This window comes from Tauraco erythrolophus, chromosome 4, assembly GCF_009769465.1.
Source record: "Tauraco erythrolophus isolate bTauEry1 chromosome 4, bTauEry1.pri, whole genome shotgun sequence".
Taxonomy (NCBI): domain Eukaryota; kingdom Metazoa; phylum Chordata; class Aves; order Musophagiformes; family Musophagidae; genus Tauraco; species Tauraco erythrolophus.
In genome coordinates this window covers 16,470,437-16,488,712 of record NC_141468.1, presented here as the reverse complement: position 1 = coordinate 16,488,712, position 18,276 = coordinate 16,470,437, and the positions used below count along the sequence as shown (strand labels likewise).

The 18,276-nt window shown below is 37.7% G+C and overlaps 1 protein-coding gene across 5 annotated transcripts in view; it reads right to left on the bottom strand.

Annotated features, from left to right (window-relative positions):
• Positions 1 to 18,276, bottom strand: part of PRKAR2B (protein kinase cAMP-dependent type II regulatory subunit beta) — a 93,252-nt gene that overhangs the window by 43,401 nt on the left and 31,575 nt on the right. For all 5 annotated transcript variants that reach the window (XM_086610002.1, XM_086610004.1, XM_086610005.1 and 2 more), the window contains one exon: positions 16,964 to 16,999. In XM_086610002.1, the coding sequence (XP_086466128.1) occupies positions 16,964 to 16,999 (36 nt within the window). The remainder of the gene's footprint in view (positions 1 to 16,963; positions 17,000 to 18,276) is intronic.

The following is an 18,276-nucleotide window of genomic DNA, read 5'->3' as shown; positions in this document are numbered from 1 at the left end:
ATCTGGTCATTAAACTAAAATCACATAACATAGAAACTGATTTTGCTTCGGCCTTGAAAATGTCACAGACATTGAAAGAACTTTGCTCAAACTCCAAACAAGAATTACATCACGGTCCAAGATGAACCACAAAATATTAAATCCTAAAAATTATTTGCCATAAATTTACGGATCTGTCAGAATTATGGGTATCATTGGCACATTTTAGTAACCATAATTATATAAGTCCAGTTACCTAAAGATTTGCTTAATAGAATAAACACATTCTGAAATTCAATAAACTTCTACTTTTTGTAAAAGCTAAGGCTGGTACATCCACTCTAGAAAAATTTGCAATTCAAAACAAGCACTTCAAATCAACTTCAGTGCACTATATCACCATTTCAAATGTTCCTCCCCTCAACTGGCTCACTAAAATACTACAAAAATAATTTTAAAAAAATTGGTAAATCATTGACACAGCAACTGACTGAGAAAGCCAGTTAGCACCCCTGAAACTGTCTGCTCTTTCAGAATGAAAGAAACTTAAAATGTAACACAAACAATAGAAACTGAATAAAAATAAAAGTAAAAAATGAGTACATGTCTACCTGTCACAGGAGATGAAACAGTATTACTTTAAGGACAACAAAATTAGGATTCCACAAGAAGAGAACACGTAAGCAATTCTATTTAGAAAGTAAGAATACATAAATGAACAATGGTATGTGACAAAATATATTACAGCTTTTAGGAGAAATTGGCAAATACTATTACTTAGTGGTTTGTATCTATTATTGAATATTTTTTTCAAATTAATTTGTTTTAAGAAAATCATGAACATACCCCATGTGCCACTTAAAGCATCTCTCTACACTAACAGCTACACACTCTGTAAATATTCCACTAGATTCACATAACTTAAAAAGCTAGAAAACATAAAATACAAGGTTGTGTGTCATGCCTGTACGTGCGCACACATGGCCACAAAAACTGCACCATTTCCTGTTTTACAGTTAGAAGAGCAGCACACATACAGCAAAAGCTGTGTGGATGTGAGCACATGCATCTGAGCACATGCATGTGTGTGTACACACACGTATTGCTTCTCTCTACTTCATACGCTCCCCTTGTACACAGATACACTCTAGAATATTTTGAGACTGCTATGGGCTTCTTAATCCCCTCTGCCCGTAAACCTGGACGAAGACCTCTCTGTTCCATGTACGCTCTTATGCTAGAAGGGCACAAGTCCACTATTCTGCAAATCTAAAATAAAAATAAAAAGTCTTTTTTTCCCCCCATATTTTCCTGTCCCTTAGAGGCCACTCTTGTAGCTCATTCTAAGCACATCATTCACAACCATTTAGAGAACAATTACACAGATTATTTATTTTCTAACTTTTTCTTTATTCAAGACATCCTTTATACTTCAGCTCTATAACATCGCAAGATTCTCATTTTTAATTCCTAGTGATCTGAGGTACAGTCACATGTACATTTGTTTATGATTGCCAGTGTGTCACGGACAGCTAAATGTACTTGTGAATTCAATTAACTGCTTTTCATGTAAATTTGTCAGGACAGCTTTTTGTTCTATGCCAGGTGACAGTAACATTCCATGTTTGTGTGGGCCAGTGTCTACAGGAATGAGTTTATTCCTGGTACTTTCAACCTTCAATCTACAGTTTCTTGACCATTCCGCTGTCAAGTTGTGCTCAGGAGTTTTCAAGCAAGTGACATCCAGAGTCAGGTGTGAGGATGCCACGAGCTGCATGACTGCATCAGCAAGTATAGAGTATTAGCATAGCGATACTCATAGTTAATGCCTCTGTCAGACTGCAGCAAACCACTCTCTAATAGCAGGCAGTCTTCACCTCCTTTGTGCAGCACAGCTTTTATGTCATCATGCATTTTAATCTTCCTCCCCTTTGAGACCGGGTTCTCTGCAGAGATGGGAATGTGCAGAGTGCAGGAAACGAGAATCTCTCACACTCAACAAGCATTGCTCCCGGGCATTTGGTGTTAGGCACACCACAAAGGATTTAAACTCCTCTTAATTCTTTCTTTTTGACTGTATCAAGCATAGGCTTCCTACTCTCCTCTTCTAGGCCCTTGCTAACCCGGTGTCTCGGCTACCATCACATTGTGTTACTCCTCTGTCTCTGCTTTGCTACTGCGACAGCTGCCAGATCACAGTTCTCCAACATCCCATTTTGTTTTTTTTCCACACCATCCTTTACACGTGGATTGCGTTTCTTGAACTGATCCGTAAAAATTGTACCACTTCCCCTTCTTCATTCTTCCAGCAGAGCAGTTTCTTGGATGGCATATGAAAGAAGCCAACTGGGTTAGTTTAATAAGCCCCATATGTATGCGGCTTATTAAGATGAAGTATGGGGCACTCCATCCTACATGGTTTGACTTGTGCAAGCAAGAAATTTAATTAGCAAAACATACAGTCTTCACCAACACACAACAACATACTGGTGTTGTTGGGCACTACTGAACCACTATGACAATTTAGATTCTCCTCTGTATTTACTCACCAACAAACTGATACCAGGAGCACACCTCGGGAGGATCTTTTAGATTAGGATCTCATCTCTTTCAGCGTAATTATGAGACACAGTAGGTGTAAGTATTTCTGTTCTCCTTTCTTAATTGTCTTGCATCTGAAGCATTCCTTCATACTGATCATGAGAAAATGTGATTGACTCCATGTGATGTACCTAAAAATCCTACAGGACAGCAGGTAAGCCTTATACAAGGAGCCATTTTTGCCACATTTTATATAAATACACACACAGAGAGATTTTTGTCTGCTCATTCTTTGACTTAGTCTATTTGTGCCTGCTGTGCTTTAACCCAGATGTCCACTAAACACCACACACTCATCACTCATCCACCACTCGCTCATCCTCCCCCACCCCCGAGGGACGGAGAAGACAATTGAAGGGGAAAAGGGAAGGAGCGTTGCGTTGAGACAAGAACAATTTAATAACTGAAATAAATTCAAAAGTAATAATGATTAAAATAATAATTAAAATGATAATAATATATGATAATATATTAAAACAATAATAATAGATACAAACAAGTGATGCAGAGTGTAACTGCTCACCATCCACTGACCAACGCCCAGACTGGCCTCAACTAGCGACCCCGAAGAAGAGAGACTCTAAAACTGCAATCCTGGAAGAGCAAGAGCCCCAGAGAGATCCGAAGAAATGATCCAAAGAGAGAGAGAGAGCGAGCCTCCCAGCCAACTCTCATCTACATACTGAGCATGATGTTGCATGATATGGAATATTCCATTGCCCAATTTGAGCCTCAATCCTAAACCTAAGCTCAAATCTTAAGCTAGGAGTTGTGGGTCCTTTGCTTTGCTATGCTCTCTCACAGCTCGTTGTGCACCTGCATGCCGGCAAAACACTGGAAGTTGAGGAAGTCCTTGATTGATGTCTTAGCAACCACTATAAACGTTGCTATGTTATCAACATTCTTCTCATACCAAATCCCATACTAAATCCAAAAGACAGCACTGTTCTAGCTACTAAGAAGAAAACTATCCCAGTTGAGACCAGGACAGTGCCTAAACCCAAACTGGTGATGGCTGACATTCCCCAGGAATTTATTCCCAATGGCTAGCATAAACTGAGTGGTAAAGAATATATTAGTGTCTATCTTCTCAGTATAGAAAATGCCTGAAAAATTTAAATTGTGTCCTCCATGACTACCTTTGCACAGTATTATTGCGATGGGATAATCAAATAAATGAGTAGAAGAGTAGGTGTACTCTACTCTAGACCCACCTAGAATGGGTGTGAAAATAGTTCCCAAACCAATGCCATCAGGAAAAAAAAAAGGTAGATAGATGTCTTTTCCTGTTGCTTACTAGTAAGAATGTGAGGAAGCAGAAAGTAATTCTTGTTTAGGATTACCCCTTTCCAGTGTTTTAAGTCCCCAGCTCACAGAGCACACTTTTGCTACAATACTGCCATCACTTTAAAGCTGAATTTCCAAAACACAGACTGTGATAGCAGGAAAGATCAAGACTGGCAAGTACGTATTGAATTTGTGCCCTAAAAGATGCCTGCATCACTTACGAGACTGCATGCACGAGAATTTTAAGGGTATAAACTCCCAGTTTTGTTGCAATGTGTAGCTAATATTCAGTGTGAAAGATGGTTTCAGAGGCTGACTGAAGCTTTGAGATTAGGCTGATGGGATCCTTCTTGTGTAACTGGTTATTCAAAACTGAATCTCCACATTTTCATTATTTCCTTGTGCATGGAGAGAGGAAAGAGTTAGTGTTCCCATGCACCCTGACATTTAACATGAAAAACAAGCAAGGCTTTAAGATTTCCACTTAAAACGTATTGCTCTGACAAGTTCATTTTTCTTTATTTTCTCATCAAGTTCTGTTACTTATTCTAGCTATGTAATAAATACATACATACAATTTTCTTCAAGAGTGGATTGTGGCACATAGCAATTTTTCATTCTGGCATGCTCATAATAATTCTCCACAGTAACTGTGAAGACACCAGAAAACAATCTCATTTTCACGTAAAATAGTGATCAGAACAAGAACAGGAACTATTCACCTTTTTGTTATTGATCTACATCACTAGCCTAAAACCAAAACCCTTAAAGATGCATTGCAAAGATGTAACAAAATTTTATTATTTTTAAGTTTAATTTTCCCCTAAAGAAGAAAATGGATTTAATTTGGGTAAGAGAGATATAAGGAAGAAAAAATATTTATAATATTTATTGAGAGAAATTTCTGAAACTAAACCTCCAGAGAGATTTTCAAATTCATGTTCAGTCCTTCTACAATTTTCTTACAAATTTTGTATTAAAAAGCTATGTATACCCTGCTTTACACACACACACACTGCCACACAATGGCCAGATTCTTCTCCATTTGCCATGTGATCAAGCACCATGGTCGGGAGCAGGACTCCTCCTGACTTACACAATCAATGTAAGATTGAAACAGAGGGAGATCCTGAGTTCAAAATCTATTAAGGAGATTCCTGAATATTAAGCTAATAATCAAATGGGACACATGGGAGTAAAAACAGTGCATGCAGAAAGATGTCTTTAGTCCCTCACTGCAATATGCCTTGCAGTGCTCCACTGTCGTTTCATGCTGCTGAAACACAACTACACACAGCACGAAAGCTGCTTCATGCGTTCCTGTGCCCACCTGTTTGTATGCAACGGTCACACCACCATTTCCATTCGTTTCTGTATGCAATAGTAAACCAAACAAATCTCATGCAGGAGGAGCGATGAGCTAGGATCTGCAAGTGTTAAAACACTGTATGTAACAGTAGTATGATAGCAATACTGAATTGCTTAGCACGGTTCTAAGTAACCACCTCTGAAAAAGCACACTTGCGCACTCAATTTACATATTAGATCTCCAACAAGTTTTCAAGAGAGAAGACTTTTCACATCTTTATCTGGAAGAGAAAGCAAGATCTGAAATGAGCAAAGGGGCATTGCCTCGTGTTAAAGAAAGATGATATGATTCGAGTTTAGTAAATTTGGTTTAAATTCTTTTGTGAATACCTCCATCAACTCCCGCAGCAATTCCATCCAAAGTCAGAGAATGTTCATAAGACCAAAACATCAAGTGGATACAACAAAACCATTACCGGGGTGTACCAGTCTGCTTGGCTGGTAAATTTATACGGATGTCCAACATAGAAGTATGAATGGCCTTGGGGGCACTCATAGGACTCATTGACAGAAAACCAAATACTGATTCCGGAGATGCTGTATTTTTTCCCAGGCTTTAAATTTGTCTATATCCTACAATCTAGAGGTTGGAGAAGTGGATCTGAGAGATATATGACAAAGATACATGAAGCAAAGATGCTGTGGAATGGGATTACGTGGCCGCAGGAGGGTGGATGCAGGAAATAGGGAGCATTTGATGGTGAGAAAGCCTTAGGCTTGTGCTTTGACAAAGGACATTTTGTTTGAACAGCTGAGAAGTACACCCCACAGCTCAAGGCATCGTGCATCCTACAAAACATACGGAACTGACACAGAGCATTTACGAATCAAAACATCAGGCTGCTGTTCATTTTATACAATGTGCATAAACTAGCATCTGGTATTTTAAACACCACAGTATTCAGTAAAGATATTTAAATATATAATTTAAATATATAATAAAATAAATATAAATATATAATTTAAATATATAATTTTCCCTTTTCTCTGACTCCACAGTGTTTAAAAGAAACAGTCCCTGCCAAATATTAAGCCAAACTTGAAGGTCAAAGGTCAAGCCATTTGTGTTAGTGTTCTACAAAAAAAAACACCACTTACTAAGCACAATGTTCCACAAATACTGTTGTTCCATTTTGAACAACTCACTATGTAAAACATGCCTTTTCCTATTCATCTCTTATCCTCCAGAAAAGATCTTTGATAGCACAAAAGTCAAACCACATGAAATCACAGATGGAATGGATTTGTTTTGGAAAACTGGTAGGCAGACACTACAGACTATAGATTCATGCTCTATCACCTCGAGTGGAGGTGACATACCTCCCTAATCTAAATATTTAACAAATGTTAAAGAACAAAATGCAGCAACCAAAGTTGATCTTATCATAGACACAGATACTGAAATATTTTAGAGAAGAAAAAAAAGCTACCACAACTATTAAATAATGGTTATCAATAAATGTCTGCTCCAAAAATAATTTTAAATTTAAAAAATCATTTAAAAACTACTTTCTACTTCTTTCAGTAATGTGCATACTCATTGAAATAAATAGCAATATTTAAAAAAAAAATCCTAAGTTATGAGCATCCTGATAAAGCACCAGTAAGTTATTACCTTCTCTGTTCATGTTTAGATTTGGTGTGCTACTGGGATTGCTGAGATCAATGGTGAAAGAGAACTTGGAAGCAGGTTAAAACAGCAAATACAGGATGAATTTGTTGTGTGTCAAATGTTAACCGGAGCCAAGAGAGGAATTATTAATGTGAAAAAAAAACTGGCTATAAGATAAAGAGAAATTAAAATACAACAGAGAATATTCTGTGGTTTGTATCAACTACTTCACAGCATTCACTGCAATCTGAGAGGATCCATTCAGAAATCTCAGTACATTTTTTCAATAACCATTGACATGTGCAAACTATTGCTTGCAGATAAATAACAGCCATATTTATTGTTATTAATATGAACATTTGTCCTCATTTCTATATTTATTTTCATAGAAAGTCTGTTTTGTCTGGAAAACCTGCTTTCTCTGGAATTCATTCACTACTACTTAGTCACACCGCAAGAAGATCATCTCCTCTTTGCCTATACTGCGTTTGGTCATGAAAGAAATATTAGATATGACACTGAATATTCCAAGTATGAGAGTGTCAAATACTGGTCTGCCTAAAATAAGAAGAACAGATTTTAGCTCCTTAGATAGACTCCTATCTAGCTTTCACACCTCCAGCAAAGCAGGAGACTATGTTGATTGGAGTACTCAAGAAAGCAGGGAGAGTGCAGGCTCCAGAGCAGTCCCTGGCACAGTCCCAAACAGGACTGTTCCCAAATGGTGATATAGATGAGGTCACACTGCTGGCTGCGGGAAGGGTTTAGCATATAGACACAAGCTGTTCTGTGGCACTCTCCCTTACCCCATCTTAGTTACTAGTTACATACATAAAACGAGTTTAAAGGAATTGGTCAGTCAGTCCAACAGCTCCATACCTTGGTACGATATCTGAGCTCTGTATTAAACTGACTGGGCAATAGCACATTAAGATGAATTTGATTCCAACACCAACATCTGGTGTAGGTTTCATATATCTAAAACAAGATCAGCCCAAATCGCTAAAAAAACTAGGGTGATTAATTTCATTGGTAAAAAGTTATATGAAGAATACTTTCCAAAGGTAATATGAAAATAGCAGGAAAAATTACTATTTCTCATAAAGGGGTGTATGCAGTAATTTGTGAACTCAAAACATATTTATAACTCTCCTGTTTTCTAAAGAGGCTGCTATCTAGCTTTACCAAATTATGCAATTTAAAAATCACTACTCTGTACATTTTAGTAATTCTATAAAATGCAATCTAGAAATATGTGCTTGCAAGGACAACACCGAAATACAGATGAAACCTCCAGATATCATCTAAATCATCCCTATGCAGTACTGCAGTATGAATTACACCTCTACCACTGCAAAAAAATGTCTTACCTTTCCTTAAAACTTCTGTGATAACACAATATCCCTGAGCAGTTTAGTCTATTGCTTCACTAAGTGTTTAGTTAGGAAGTTTCTCCCAAAGTGTAGCCTAAATATTTGTGTGCGTAAAAATTAAGCCAATCACTATTCGTTTATTTCCTTCCTTCCCTGCCATCTCCTTGGGACAAATCCTGATAGCCCTCTCTAGAGCAACATATCACGTAGCACAAGACTTATGTATTTATTCCGACCATCGCCCCGCTCTCCCTTCTCTTGCCTCCTTTCCTTCCTTTCTCCACCTCCTTTCAAACTCTGCCTTACAGCATGCATCTACTAAATCTCTTCTTTTATTAAGCCTGGTGCTAAAGTGTTACAAGAAAACAGTTTAAGCATAGCCATATCCAAAATCTGGCATAACATTAATTTGCAACAGTTAGCTTATTTCTGTGACTCGGCTCCATAAACGAGCTCTGAAAAATTTGTATTAAAACTCTGATGATGATCTATGCAAGGAAACACTTTGGTACAACCTGCTAGAATGTATGTTCCAGATTTCAGAGCTTTAATAAAGGAATTAACAAATGTTGAAAGTGAACCATTTAAAAAGTTCTAGAAGTAGCGCATAGACAGCCTAAATTTAATTTTCTTTTGAGTAAGAATACTACGGTCCAACTATACACTGTAGTATGTAATCTAGAGAAGAGAAAGCTTCACAGGCAGAATCTTTCACTAGAACAGCTAAAAGAGCTGAACCACAGAGGAGGCAGATAAGCTTCTGAACATGCAAGCTCTTCTTCGAATCTCTCTCTGCATCAAAAGCAACAAGTCTCAGAGTAACAACAGGTCAGGAACAAGTACTCCACGTTTAACGTCATGATGTTATTTTATTAGACATTCTGAACAAAAACAGTGGTTAGTATAAGGAAGCAAATGTGCATGCTCTCTAAGCATTCCTAAGCCTACATTAATTCATCACTTTTCTACAGGAACTTTTCTCAAATTCCCAGAAAATGTAAAAGAAGACTAGACAGAGCAAATTAAACTCTTGTTTCTGTGACTGTCTCATTTGCAGCAGAAACTTGTGAAGTGCACAGTAAATAAACTACGCAAGAGAAACTAAAGAGAGGAAGCCAGATCACTTGGTTATGGATTGGGTGGGAGGCAGCTTCTATTGCCAACTTTCCAAAGACTCAAAAGTGTTGTGGGGCAGGCCACTGAAATCAGTTCTTCATTCTCAAGAGTTATACACATGCTTACAGCAGGACTGATGCACAGCACTCTCCCTGACTCAATGGCTACAAGGTGCCTACAGCTCGGTGTAGCAAGTTCACATTATCATACAGCAGCCTAAGCTCAGTCCAGAGACAAGCCCCACCAGCTCTCGTGGCATCTGATACCAGAACCTGCTCCTGGGAAAACTCTGTGGCTTCTTTCTCCCTGTGACATTGGCTATAGGATAACCCTGCAAGAGCAGATGGAATATATGAATTCAAAGTTTCACTATGGCACACAAACACAGTGTAGACATACCACAAGGCAAAGAGATATAATCACCTGACCTTTAAACTGCTGTGCACATACAATTAAAGCTATATTCTGTAGGAGTTATGATGCTAAGTCCTTCATGGAAAGAAAATAGGGATCTCATGTAGGGCATTCAATTTCTGATGCAGGAAAAATCAGCGATACACATTCTGACTTGAATATCTATGTTCCACTTTCTATAAGCTCAGGATACTTCTCATTCATTAATGGAAACAGCTGTTGGGAAATTCCTCAAGGTTCATGAAGCATTTAAGTGTTAAATGACGGTAACTGTAAGAGACACGATGAAAAGGAAAGACAATATTCTCTGTAAGGACTGGTGAGTATAGGGTATACAATGCATTTGTGCAAAACTCACAAAAGAAAGAGGGGAGTATGTCCTCAGCAATTCGTGACTGAGGCAGCTACTATTAAAAATTGTGATGGAAGAGGCATGGCTGCGTAGGAAAGCTGCATGAAACAGAAACAACGACTGCCCTGCACGAGGGGCAGAACGTAAAGGGCATGTCCACTCACACAACAATGCACAGGGCATGTCTGCACCCATGTACGGCTGCAGCCTCGCAGAAGTCAGGACAGTCTAACACTCCCTTCAGCAGGCTGAGCTTCAACAAGATACTCTGCTTCTGTGGCCTCCAGAAAGCCACAACCTGCCACACTGATGTGCTACCACACGTGTGGGCGCCGCCTTTACTGTGGGCTGTCAGGCGATGCAGATACACCCTAAAGTTCTGACAGCACTTTTTCTTCTGATTTTCCTCACTGCTACAAAAGCAGCCTTAGTGTTCAACCGGGGTTTTGTATTAGATACTACTGCATTTCAGCTTACTATGTCCCCGGTTATTTTTTTAAAAAAAACAAAGATCGGGAATTTTAAATTATGGATTAACTACATGAGTGTAACAAAGATGAACACAACATCACTTTAATTCAGTTTGGGGTTATTTATCACTCAGAACAAGCAGAATCAGTAACTCTCTATGAAGAGCTACACTGGAATTACTGGTTCATCAATAAAGTTCTTTATTCTTCTTCCCTCTCTCACTTTGACTTGACACACTTCTACACCAGCACTGCATCCTACCTGAGCACTTCGAAGGGGAGTTTACAGTTACTTCATTCCTCACCATTATTCTTGGTACAACTCCAGCTTCTGCCTTACTGTAAAAAAGTGAGGAGCACTTCATTTCAGTTAGCTTTCTCTGACAATTTTTAATATGCCATAGGAAAGTGGGTGCCAATCTTTTTAAGGAAATCTCAATATAATTCAAGCAGATTGAAATTATAAATGAAAAATTGTTCCTAGGGGCATATTCTATTCTTGGCTCTTCCCAAATACTAGTTTATATTTAACAATTGAATTTAGTATCACCTATGTTCTTCCACACTTACAATTCAGAAAGCAATTAGCCATTCCTTCACTAACAGGACTCCCATGGTCTAAATTCAGTAAAATTCCTCGGTGTTTTTAAGTAGGTTGTCACATTTTCTGTAGAAATCATTAAACTGAAAACTAGCAATGATATATGTAAATGCTACTGTGGGCATGACTAATCCACAGTCCACACATCTGTTCAGAATAATGAAGCCCGAAACTTTTATCTTGTCACTTTCTTCCTAATGGCACCTTACACAAAGATGAAGAATGAGATGAAGAATAGATAAATTGTTCTGGCAAACTTGCTCCTAGATTTTCCCTTTTATGAGGGCTGCACAGAACCTCCCTCCTCCTATCTGAATGCGTGCCAAAATGCAGGCATCTATCATATGCCAGGCAGAGGCGTGAGCCCTGTGCATCAGACGGGGAAAGCTGAGAACGCCCATCTCCTGAGTCGCGTGATGAGGGCGCAGCCAACTCGGGCAGGAAGGGCTGCGGGCCAGTCATGACATAGGGACAGTGCTGTGACGTCACCTGTGTGTGACAAAGCGTGCATGCCTGTGTCCAGTCTCTGATGTGGTGGCACTGTCCTGCTCCCAGCCGTGCAGTCACAAGGCTTGGAGGCCTGACAAGTAACCCGCAGCTGATGTCATCATTATACATAATGATGCTATAAAGTACTCACTAACTTGTTTGTGAAGTGTTCCACTGTGCGCATGTAGCATTTTAATAAAAACCATTAGCTTGAGGGGCTTAGAAATTAATCAGTGTGTTTTGATTGAAAGATTTACTGACTTCTGAAAATTCTAAACAGACTGAAAACATCACAGGTTTACTATTAAGTGTTTTCTGCTGACTGAGGATAACAGAAAATATTTCTAATCTGCAGAAATCCTTACTGGAAAATACTTGAATAATTGCAAGGCTTGAGCAGAAGTGAAATAAAATGACTTCTCTACCAATTCAAATTAACTCACGTCTGTATTACAATTCTATTGTCATGGCTTTTAGGCATCTCAAGCAGACAAGAAAAAAGAAAATCTTGCCTCTCCTTCTTTCTCTTCAAACTGTTGATATTTTGTAAGTCTAAAATTTGTAGAGTTAAGTAAAACGAGTTTTTGTTCTTAGAGAAACTTCTCTATTTCCATTAAAAAAAAAAAAAAAGAAAGGGCACTAAACACAGCCCCATCTTTATCAGAAATTACTATGGTACATAAGTGACTTGATCTTCATACAAAAATATTTTGAATTTGAGGACCTGCTAAATGATTTAAACACATCCTTTTCAAAGGGGATAAAAACCAGCTTCCTTCTTTCTCAGTCTTCTCTCTCCAGTTTAATCAGCCATGTACCTAAAAGTGGCAGTTTTTGCAGTGTCTGTGTAAAGGCAAAAATTATTTCTAATTTCAACAACTGCAAATTTCAAAAAATAATTTTGGAATAAAAAGAAAAAAGAATAATATTTGTTGCACAGATATCTCCTCTAGTTTCATGTGAGATTCTCTCTTTCTTTCTCACTTAGGTTGATGGCTGATGCAGTCGGTGTATGATGTAAGGATCAATTTACTTATAATGTATTTCTCTCTTTTCTTTGGGGAGGTCCTTATCAGCATTCATAGTGAAGAAGTCTGAAAGTTTTTGCCTTCTCTGCTTCCTTCTGTTCTTCCCACAAAAGTGATATCTCCTTGATGGCAAGTTTATTCCAGATACACCCAAGTCAGTTTCTCCCTAGAGGTTCTGCGCTGATGTTAATATTAACTATGTTTAAATTGCTGGGGTTTAGAGCTTTGTGGAGAAGCTGGCAAATAAATAAAGCTACTTGTCTTTCTCATTTGATTGAGAGAACAATATTTAAAACTTTATTTATTTCCTTTCCACAGGATGAAAATGGTATTTTGAAATTAGATATTGTTTGGGGAGAGGAATGAGGAAGTTATTTCTATTGTTGGTAAGAGATGCACCACAGATGCCCTTGAGCCTATCTATCAACACTTCTTACCTTGAGAAGGATAACTCCCAGCAACCTCAGCTAGGTTCTCTTCACTTTCAGAAGCTCAAGCAGATACATAACTGAAGTAACTTTATAGACTGTTATCTATTTCATAATTAAGATGATATTATACATTTGTATATTATACTAGTAAATAGGCATGAACAGCCTCTGTAAATGGTATCTATCAAGCATAGATTTAATTTCATTCTGTAGCAAACTCATGCTGATTTTCTTGCATTATTCTAAACTCCTGCCAGTATTTAATGATATAATGTACTTGTTTATCTGTCCTTCAAGATGCTGAAAAGCAGGAACCCAATGCTTCTGCTAACATACAAAACCACATTAGCTTTCCAATCGTAGGTATCTCATACTCAGAAGGATGAAAAATAATCTCATCCGTAGCAAGAAACTATGTGTCTATATTCGAAAACTGCACCTCTTGGCTACCTGCTTGTTCAGGAATTTCCACTCATTTTCCACCTCATGAACATACTCACAGCTTTCTCTTCCACTTGATGCTGCTTCTACCTCCATACCCCCCGTTCTTCCCATCCAAGTCTCTTGATCACCTCAACAGTTTTTCTCCTTTCTCTTCATCTCAGTCTCACCAGATTTTAAAAGCAAAAGGACTAAATACTTGCAGCTGCCTCATTGTTCATTCTAGCTCTATCAAGCTAGAATGTTATTTTTAATCTCCTTGCTAAACTCCTCTGTTTATCACTGTGATATCTATTACTCTTTGTGCACAGCCTAGAACAAGAGTGCATTCTTAACTAACCTGTAAGTAGCTACATCATCAGCACTATGGTATATGTGATTTTATGTATAGAGCACACATTGCATACATACACATATGCATAAACACACAGAATAGAGGCTAAACTAGGTAGCTTGATAAATTTTAAGAATTGAAATTAAAGAACAGTTAATTGATCCTTACTTACTTATGCCATTATCCTCTACATACCAATAACAGTACATTAATACATTCACAGCGTGTTAACAGGAACAGCTGTTAAATAATAAATGCCTCACTATATTGTTTTCAGCAGGTGCTTCAGCAATTAAACCCTAGCTGCTTAATTTCTAGCTCAGTTAGGAAAAATAACTGTATCTTATGCCACCAAGTAAAACACTAGGCATTATCCAAAGAATAACAGAAACATTGAAATCAAGACATCCACTGTAGAGAATTCTTTGTGAAGAAATACGTGTCATCTCCTGGCTTCTCCCTGCTTATGATTGCAAGAGCTCAAAAAGCGGCTTTTAGCAGAACAGTCTAGGAGCCTTTGCAGTGGACATTATTGGATGTTTTGCCTCAATTGCTGTCAGCAGTTAATCTCTTTCTCCATCCCACCACTGGCTAAAGACAGTCACTCCTACCCCTCTTTCAGATGTAGTTATTTGGAAGCCACAGCACAGGTCAGTTGGGGACTCAATGAAAAATCAACACACCAAAACCTCCTGTAGTTCTATTTTCTTTAAATCAATGCACCCTCAGGCAGCATAAATCCTAAGTTTATGCAAGGGAAGTGGAGACAACCTACAGGCAGAGGCATGACAAAGGCAGGGAGCCTAAAATAACTCCTTTGGAATCAGTCTGCAGTATCACTAGATGAGGTGCAACATGAAATCCCGTGCTACGGCTTACTCTCCGAATACTTGTCATTAACTTGGAGTAATATTTATCAGAAGAAAATCTTCAAAACCACTTAAGAAGCAACAATCTTGCACATTTCAAATTTTAATATAGTTCTTAGCTAAATAGCCTAAAATTAAAAGAAATCTATGTTTGAGAAAACCCCTATGTTTCATTTGGTCAGCCTTTCATTTCCTAAACATAAGAATCAACTTCAATTACAGAATACTATTAAGCTACCAAGCATAAAAAAACAGCTACTATCTGGCTTTTCCACTTGCAAGGTATCTTGACTACCTTAATGTAGCCAAACAATTGTTCAATTAAAAAAAAAAAAGTATCTAAAAATATGGTTAGGACTGCAAACATCCCTGTAAAATATTTGTATTACCAGCATAGTCTGTTTCATATTTTTAATTTTATATTTTATCAATCAAGTTTCTAAAATGTACTGTACCTCTCCAGTAGTCATCTAGTGTTTAAGAAGAAAAGTAAGAACTATCACCTTTCATGGGCTTTCTTGTTTGAAAAATAATTATTTTTGACTATTAAAGCTGCCAGAAACTTCATAAAATACTACCTACAGTAGGCTGCAGTATTACCCTGTTCTAGCTTGAAGCATATTTACCATACAACTTGATTTGCTATTCTGAATAAGATAACTCTATTTTATCTCTCCATAACAAGACCAAAACCCAGTAAATATTAACTGCCCATAGAAATTATTGCCCCAATAATTGTGCAAAACTTTCAGGCTTCTAACATGTTTTTAGTTTCCTTTTAAAGGAACATTAAAAGTAACAGGTTTTTTTTTTCCTGAGCAAGTATTAGCTTTTCAAACAATCAAACTCTCTTACTGAAATGCAAAAAGCTTATCACACATCTGTTACAAGGACTGCATTCATTAAAGTCAGCTATCAATCAGTCACAGTAAAACTTTTCTGAAAACACACAATTTGCATAAAGCCCTGCTCACTGTTCCTGAGGGCTAGTTAATGAATTATTCCTCTTATTTCATGCCACAGTACCCCATGAAGTATTATCGATACTTAAAATATGAGAATATTTGGAATTCTTTACCCTTTCTTACTTTGTGCTAAATATGCTATGCACCAATCCTGCAAATCTAAACCTCCATTTTTCTATACAGCTCCTTAGTAATCCTGAGAATCTCCACTAATATTTTTATATTGACAAGGAAGTATCTGACTGAGGTTGTAACTAGCAAAATTAGAAGTCTAGATAGACTTACTGCATTATGGAATAGAAACTTTATTACATTTACTGAAAATGATCTGCATTTGAAATCAGAAAGCATTTTATAGTTAGATTTTAAACTTAGCATACTGAGATGACTAGGAACAGCTCACGTCTCCTGCTCTGCTGACTTTTATGAGTCAGTTATGAGTCTCATTACATTTAGTGGTGGCTTTTACACCCCACTTTCAGAGTCATAGTATTTCAAACAATTAAGAGTTAGGTTCTGTGCCTCAGAAACAAAGCCTAAAGGCTATGATATGGCAGAACAATGAGGAGAGGCCAGGAATATTCATTTTTAGTGATAAGTAATTTGGAAGGACCTGTTACATGTAAAGGAATAAGGCAAATAGTCCTCTGAGCCAGCACAAACCAAGTTAACTTGTGGAATCCACAAATCATCACCCAGCTGGGCAGGCACACTCCTAGCACGACACACCACCACCATGGCCGTGCTGCTTCTAGGACCCGATCTGCCAGCTCTGCACAGCAGAACACGCCATGGACACAAACCAGCTCAGTTTTGAAAAACACAGGGAGATTTCTAGCACAGTTGTACGTTTTCTCATGCATAGATGATCACCAAATTGCTGTTTCAGGCTGTCTATGAAGTAAACAAGACTTCCCTGCATCAGATTACATTCAGTTCTTTTTTTCAAAGTTCAGTTCTGTTAGGACTACAGTTACTTTCCTTAATGGAAAAAGATAAGCTTAAGTTTTTCATAAACTCCAGAGCAACAAGGTGGCTTCATGCAAGTTCCATGACCTGAAACTCTGGCTACATTTTTCAGTAAACCAGATAACAAATTTGAGGTTAACCTAAGTCATTCGTCTTTAAAGAAATCTGACTAATGTCGTATGATGTTTTACATGACAATCACCATCAGCAATATGTTTCAACTATCATGTAGACCGATGAAACATGCATCTTTATCCAACTTACCTGATGCCCGCCTGGTGAATCGGTTTATCACTGGAGCTGAAAGAAAACATGACATTTCAATTAGATTCTTTTTGTGATAGTCTAGCACACTTTCAACATAACAATGTTACACTTCATTCAAGGTGCAACAACTACAAAAATCTGTTAACTATTATTTTTGTATCTTTATAGAAACCCATGTTAACTTCATACATGCTTAAACTTTTAAGGGGCTTTGCAGGAGACATGGTAGATAGTAACCAGTAAGTTTTCGAGATCATTTTCAGCTTCTTAAGAGTTACTGTTACTTATGACTGTGAAACCTTTAGATCTGTATTTCCATTATTTATTGAGAACACAGAAATTGGCATCCTGCAAATAATGACTCAAGCACAGATTAAAATAGATGTAAAAAAAAAATTTCACTTTTGCAAAATATACCTATTAGAAATCTGACACAAATTTCTCCTATAGAGAAAAAAAAGACTAATTTGCAATCCCATCTGAAAGCTCAACTTTTGCTTTGACTAACCTTTAAAACTCTTTGGGTAAGTCAAGAACAATGCCAATCCCCGCCCAAACCCCCAGTTTTACAGTGCAAACGACTGTTTTGTAATGCCATCTTGGCTCATCTCCAACTGCATGCTGCAAACACTTGGAATCAGATTCCTGTCTTGTTTCCAACTGGGAGAGATCGCAAAACCATCTTAAAGCACACCGTTTTGCCTCTGTTTCATTTCCAGGCTTACCAGCTTCTTCAAGAGCTACTAGAGATAAAATAAAAAGGTATTTCCTTATCTATGTTTTGCCTTCCAAATACAACCTTCAGTCTGCCTCTAATTAGGACAAAACACTGGTCTTGAACTCTACTTTCATGTGATATGTTAACTGCTGGAATAAACAGTGAGAAGAAAATCTGAATGACCTAATTTCAAACGTGGGCAGCAGCTACATTAAAAATGTATGCCCTTACAGTGCTTATTAATATTCAACCTTAAAAATTGCTCTTAATGTTTACATGGAATTGAAAAATGAAAAATATTGAACTTTTTTTGTTTATCCCACTTAATTTTCCATGGCAGTTATGCATCATTTATTGAACATTTAAGATAAAGAGAAAAAAAATGCTGAAAAAACAGGAGAGGCAGTAACAGCCTGAGATACAAACTGACTTTTTATTCCTTTGGGGAGAAAAAAACAGAGCAAAGCTACAAGTTCTGAACTGCAGTTGCAGAGGGTTTGTGCAAGCACATAAGAGTAGTGACAGGTCTGAGTGGCAAGAAATACACTGGGAAACCCGACTACAGTGGTTCAGAGTGCTAGGCATGAGCAAG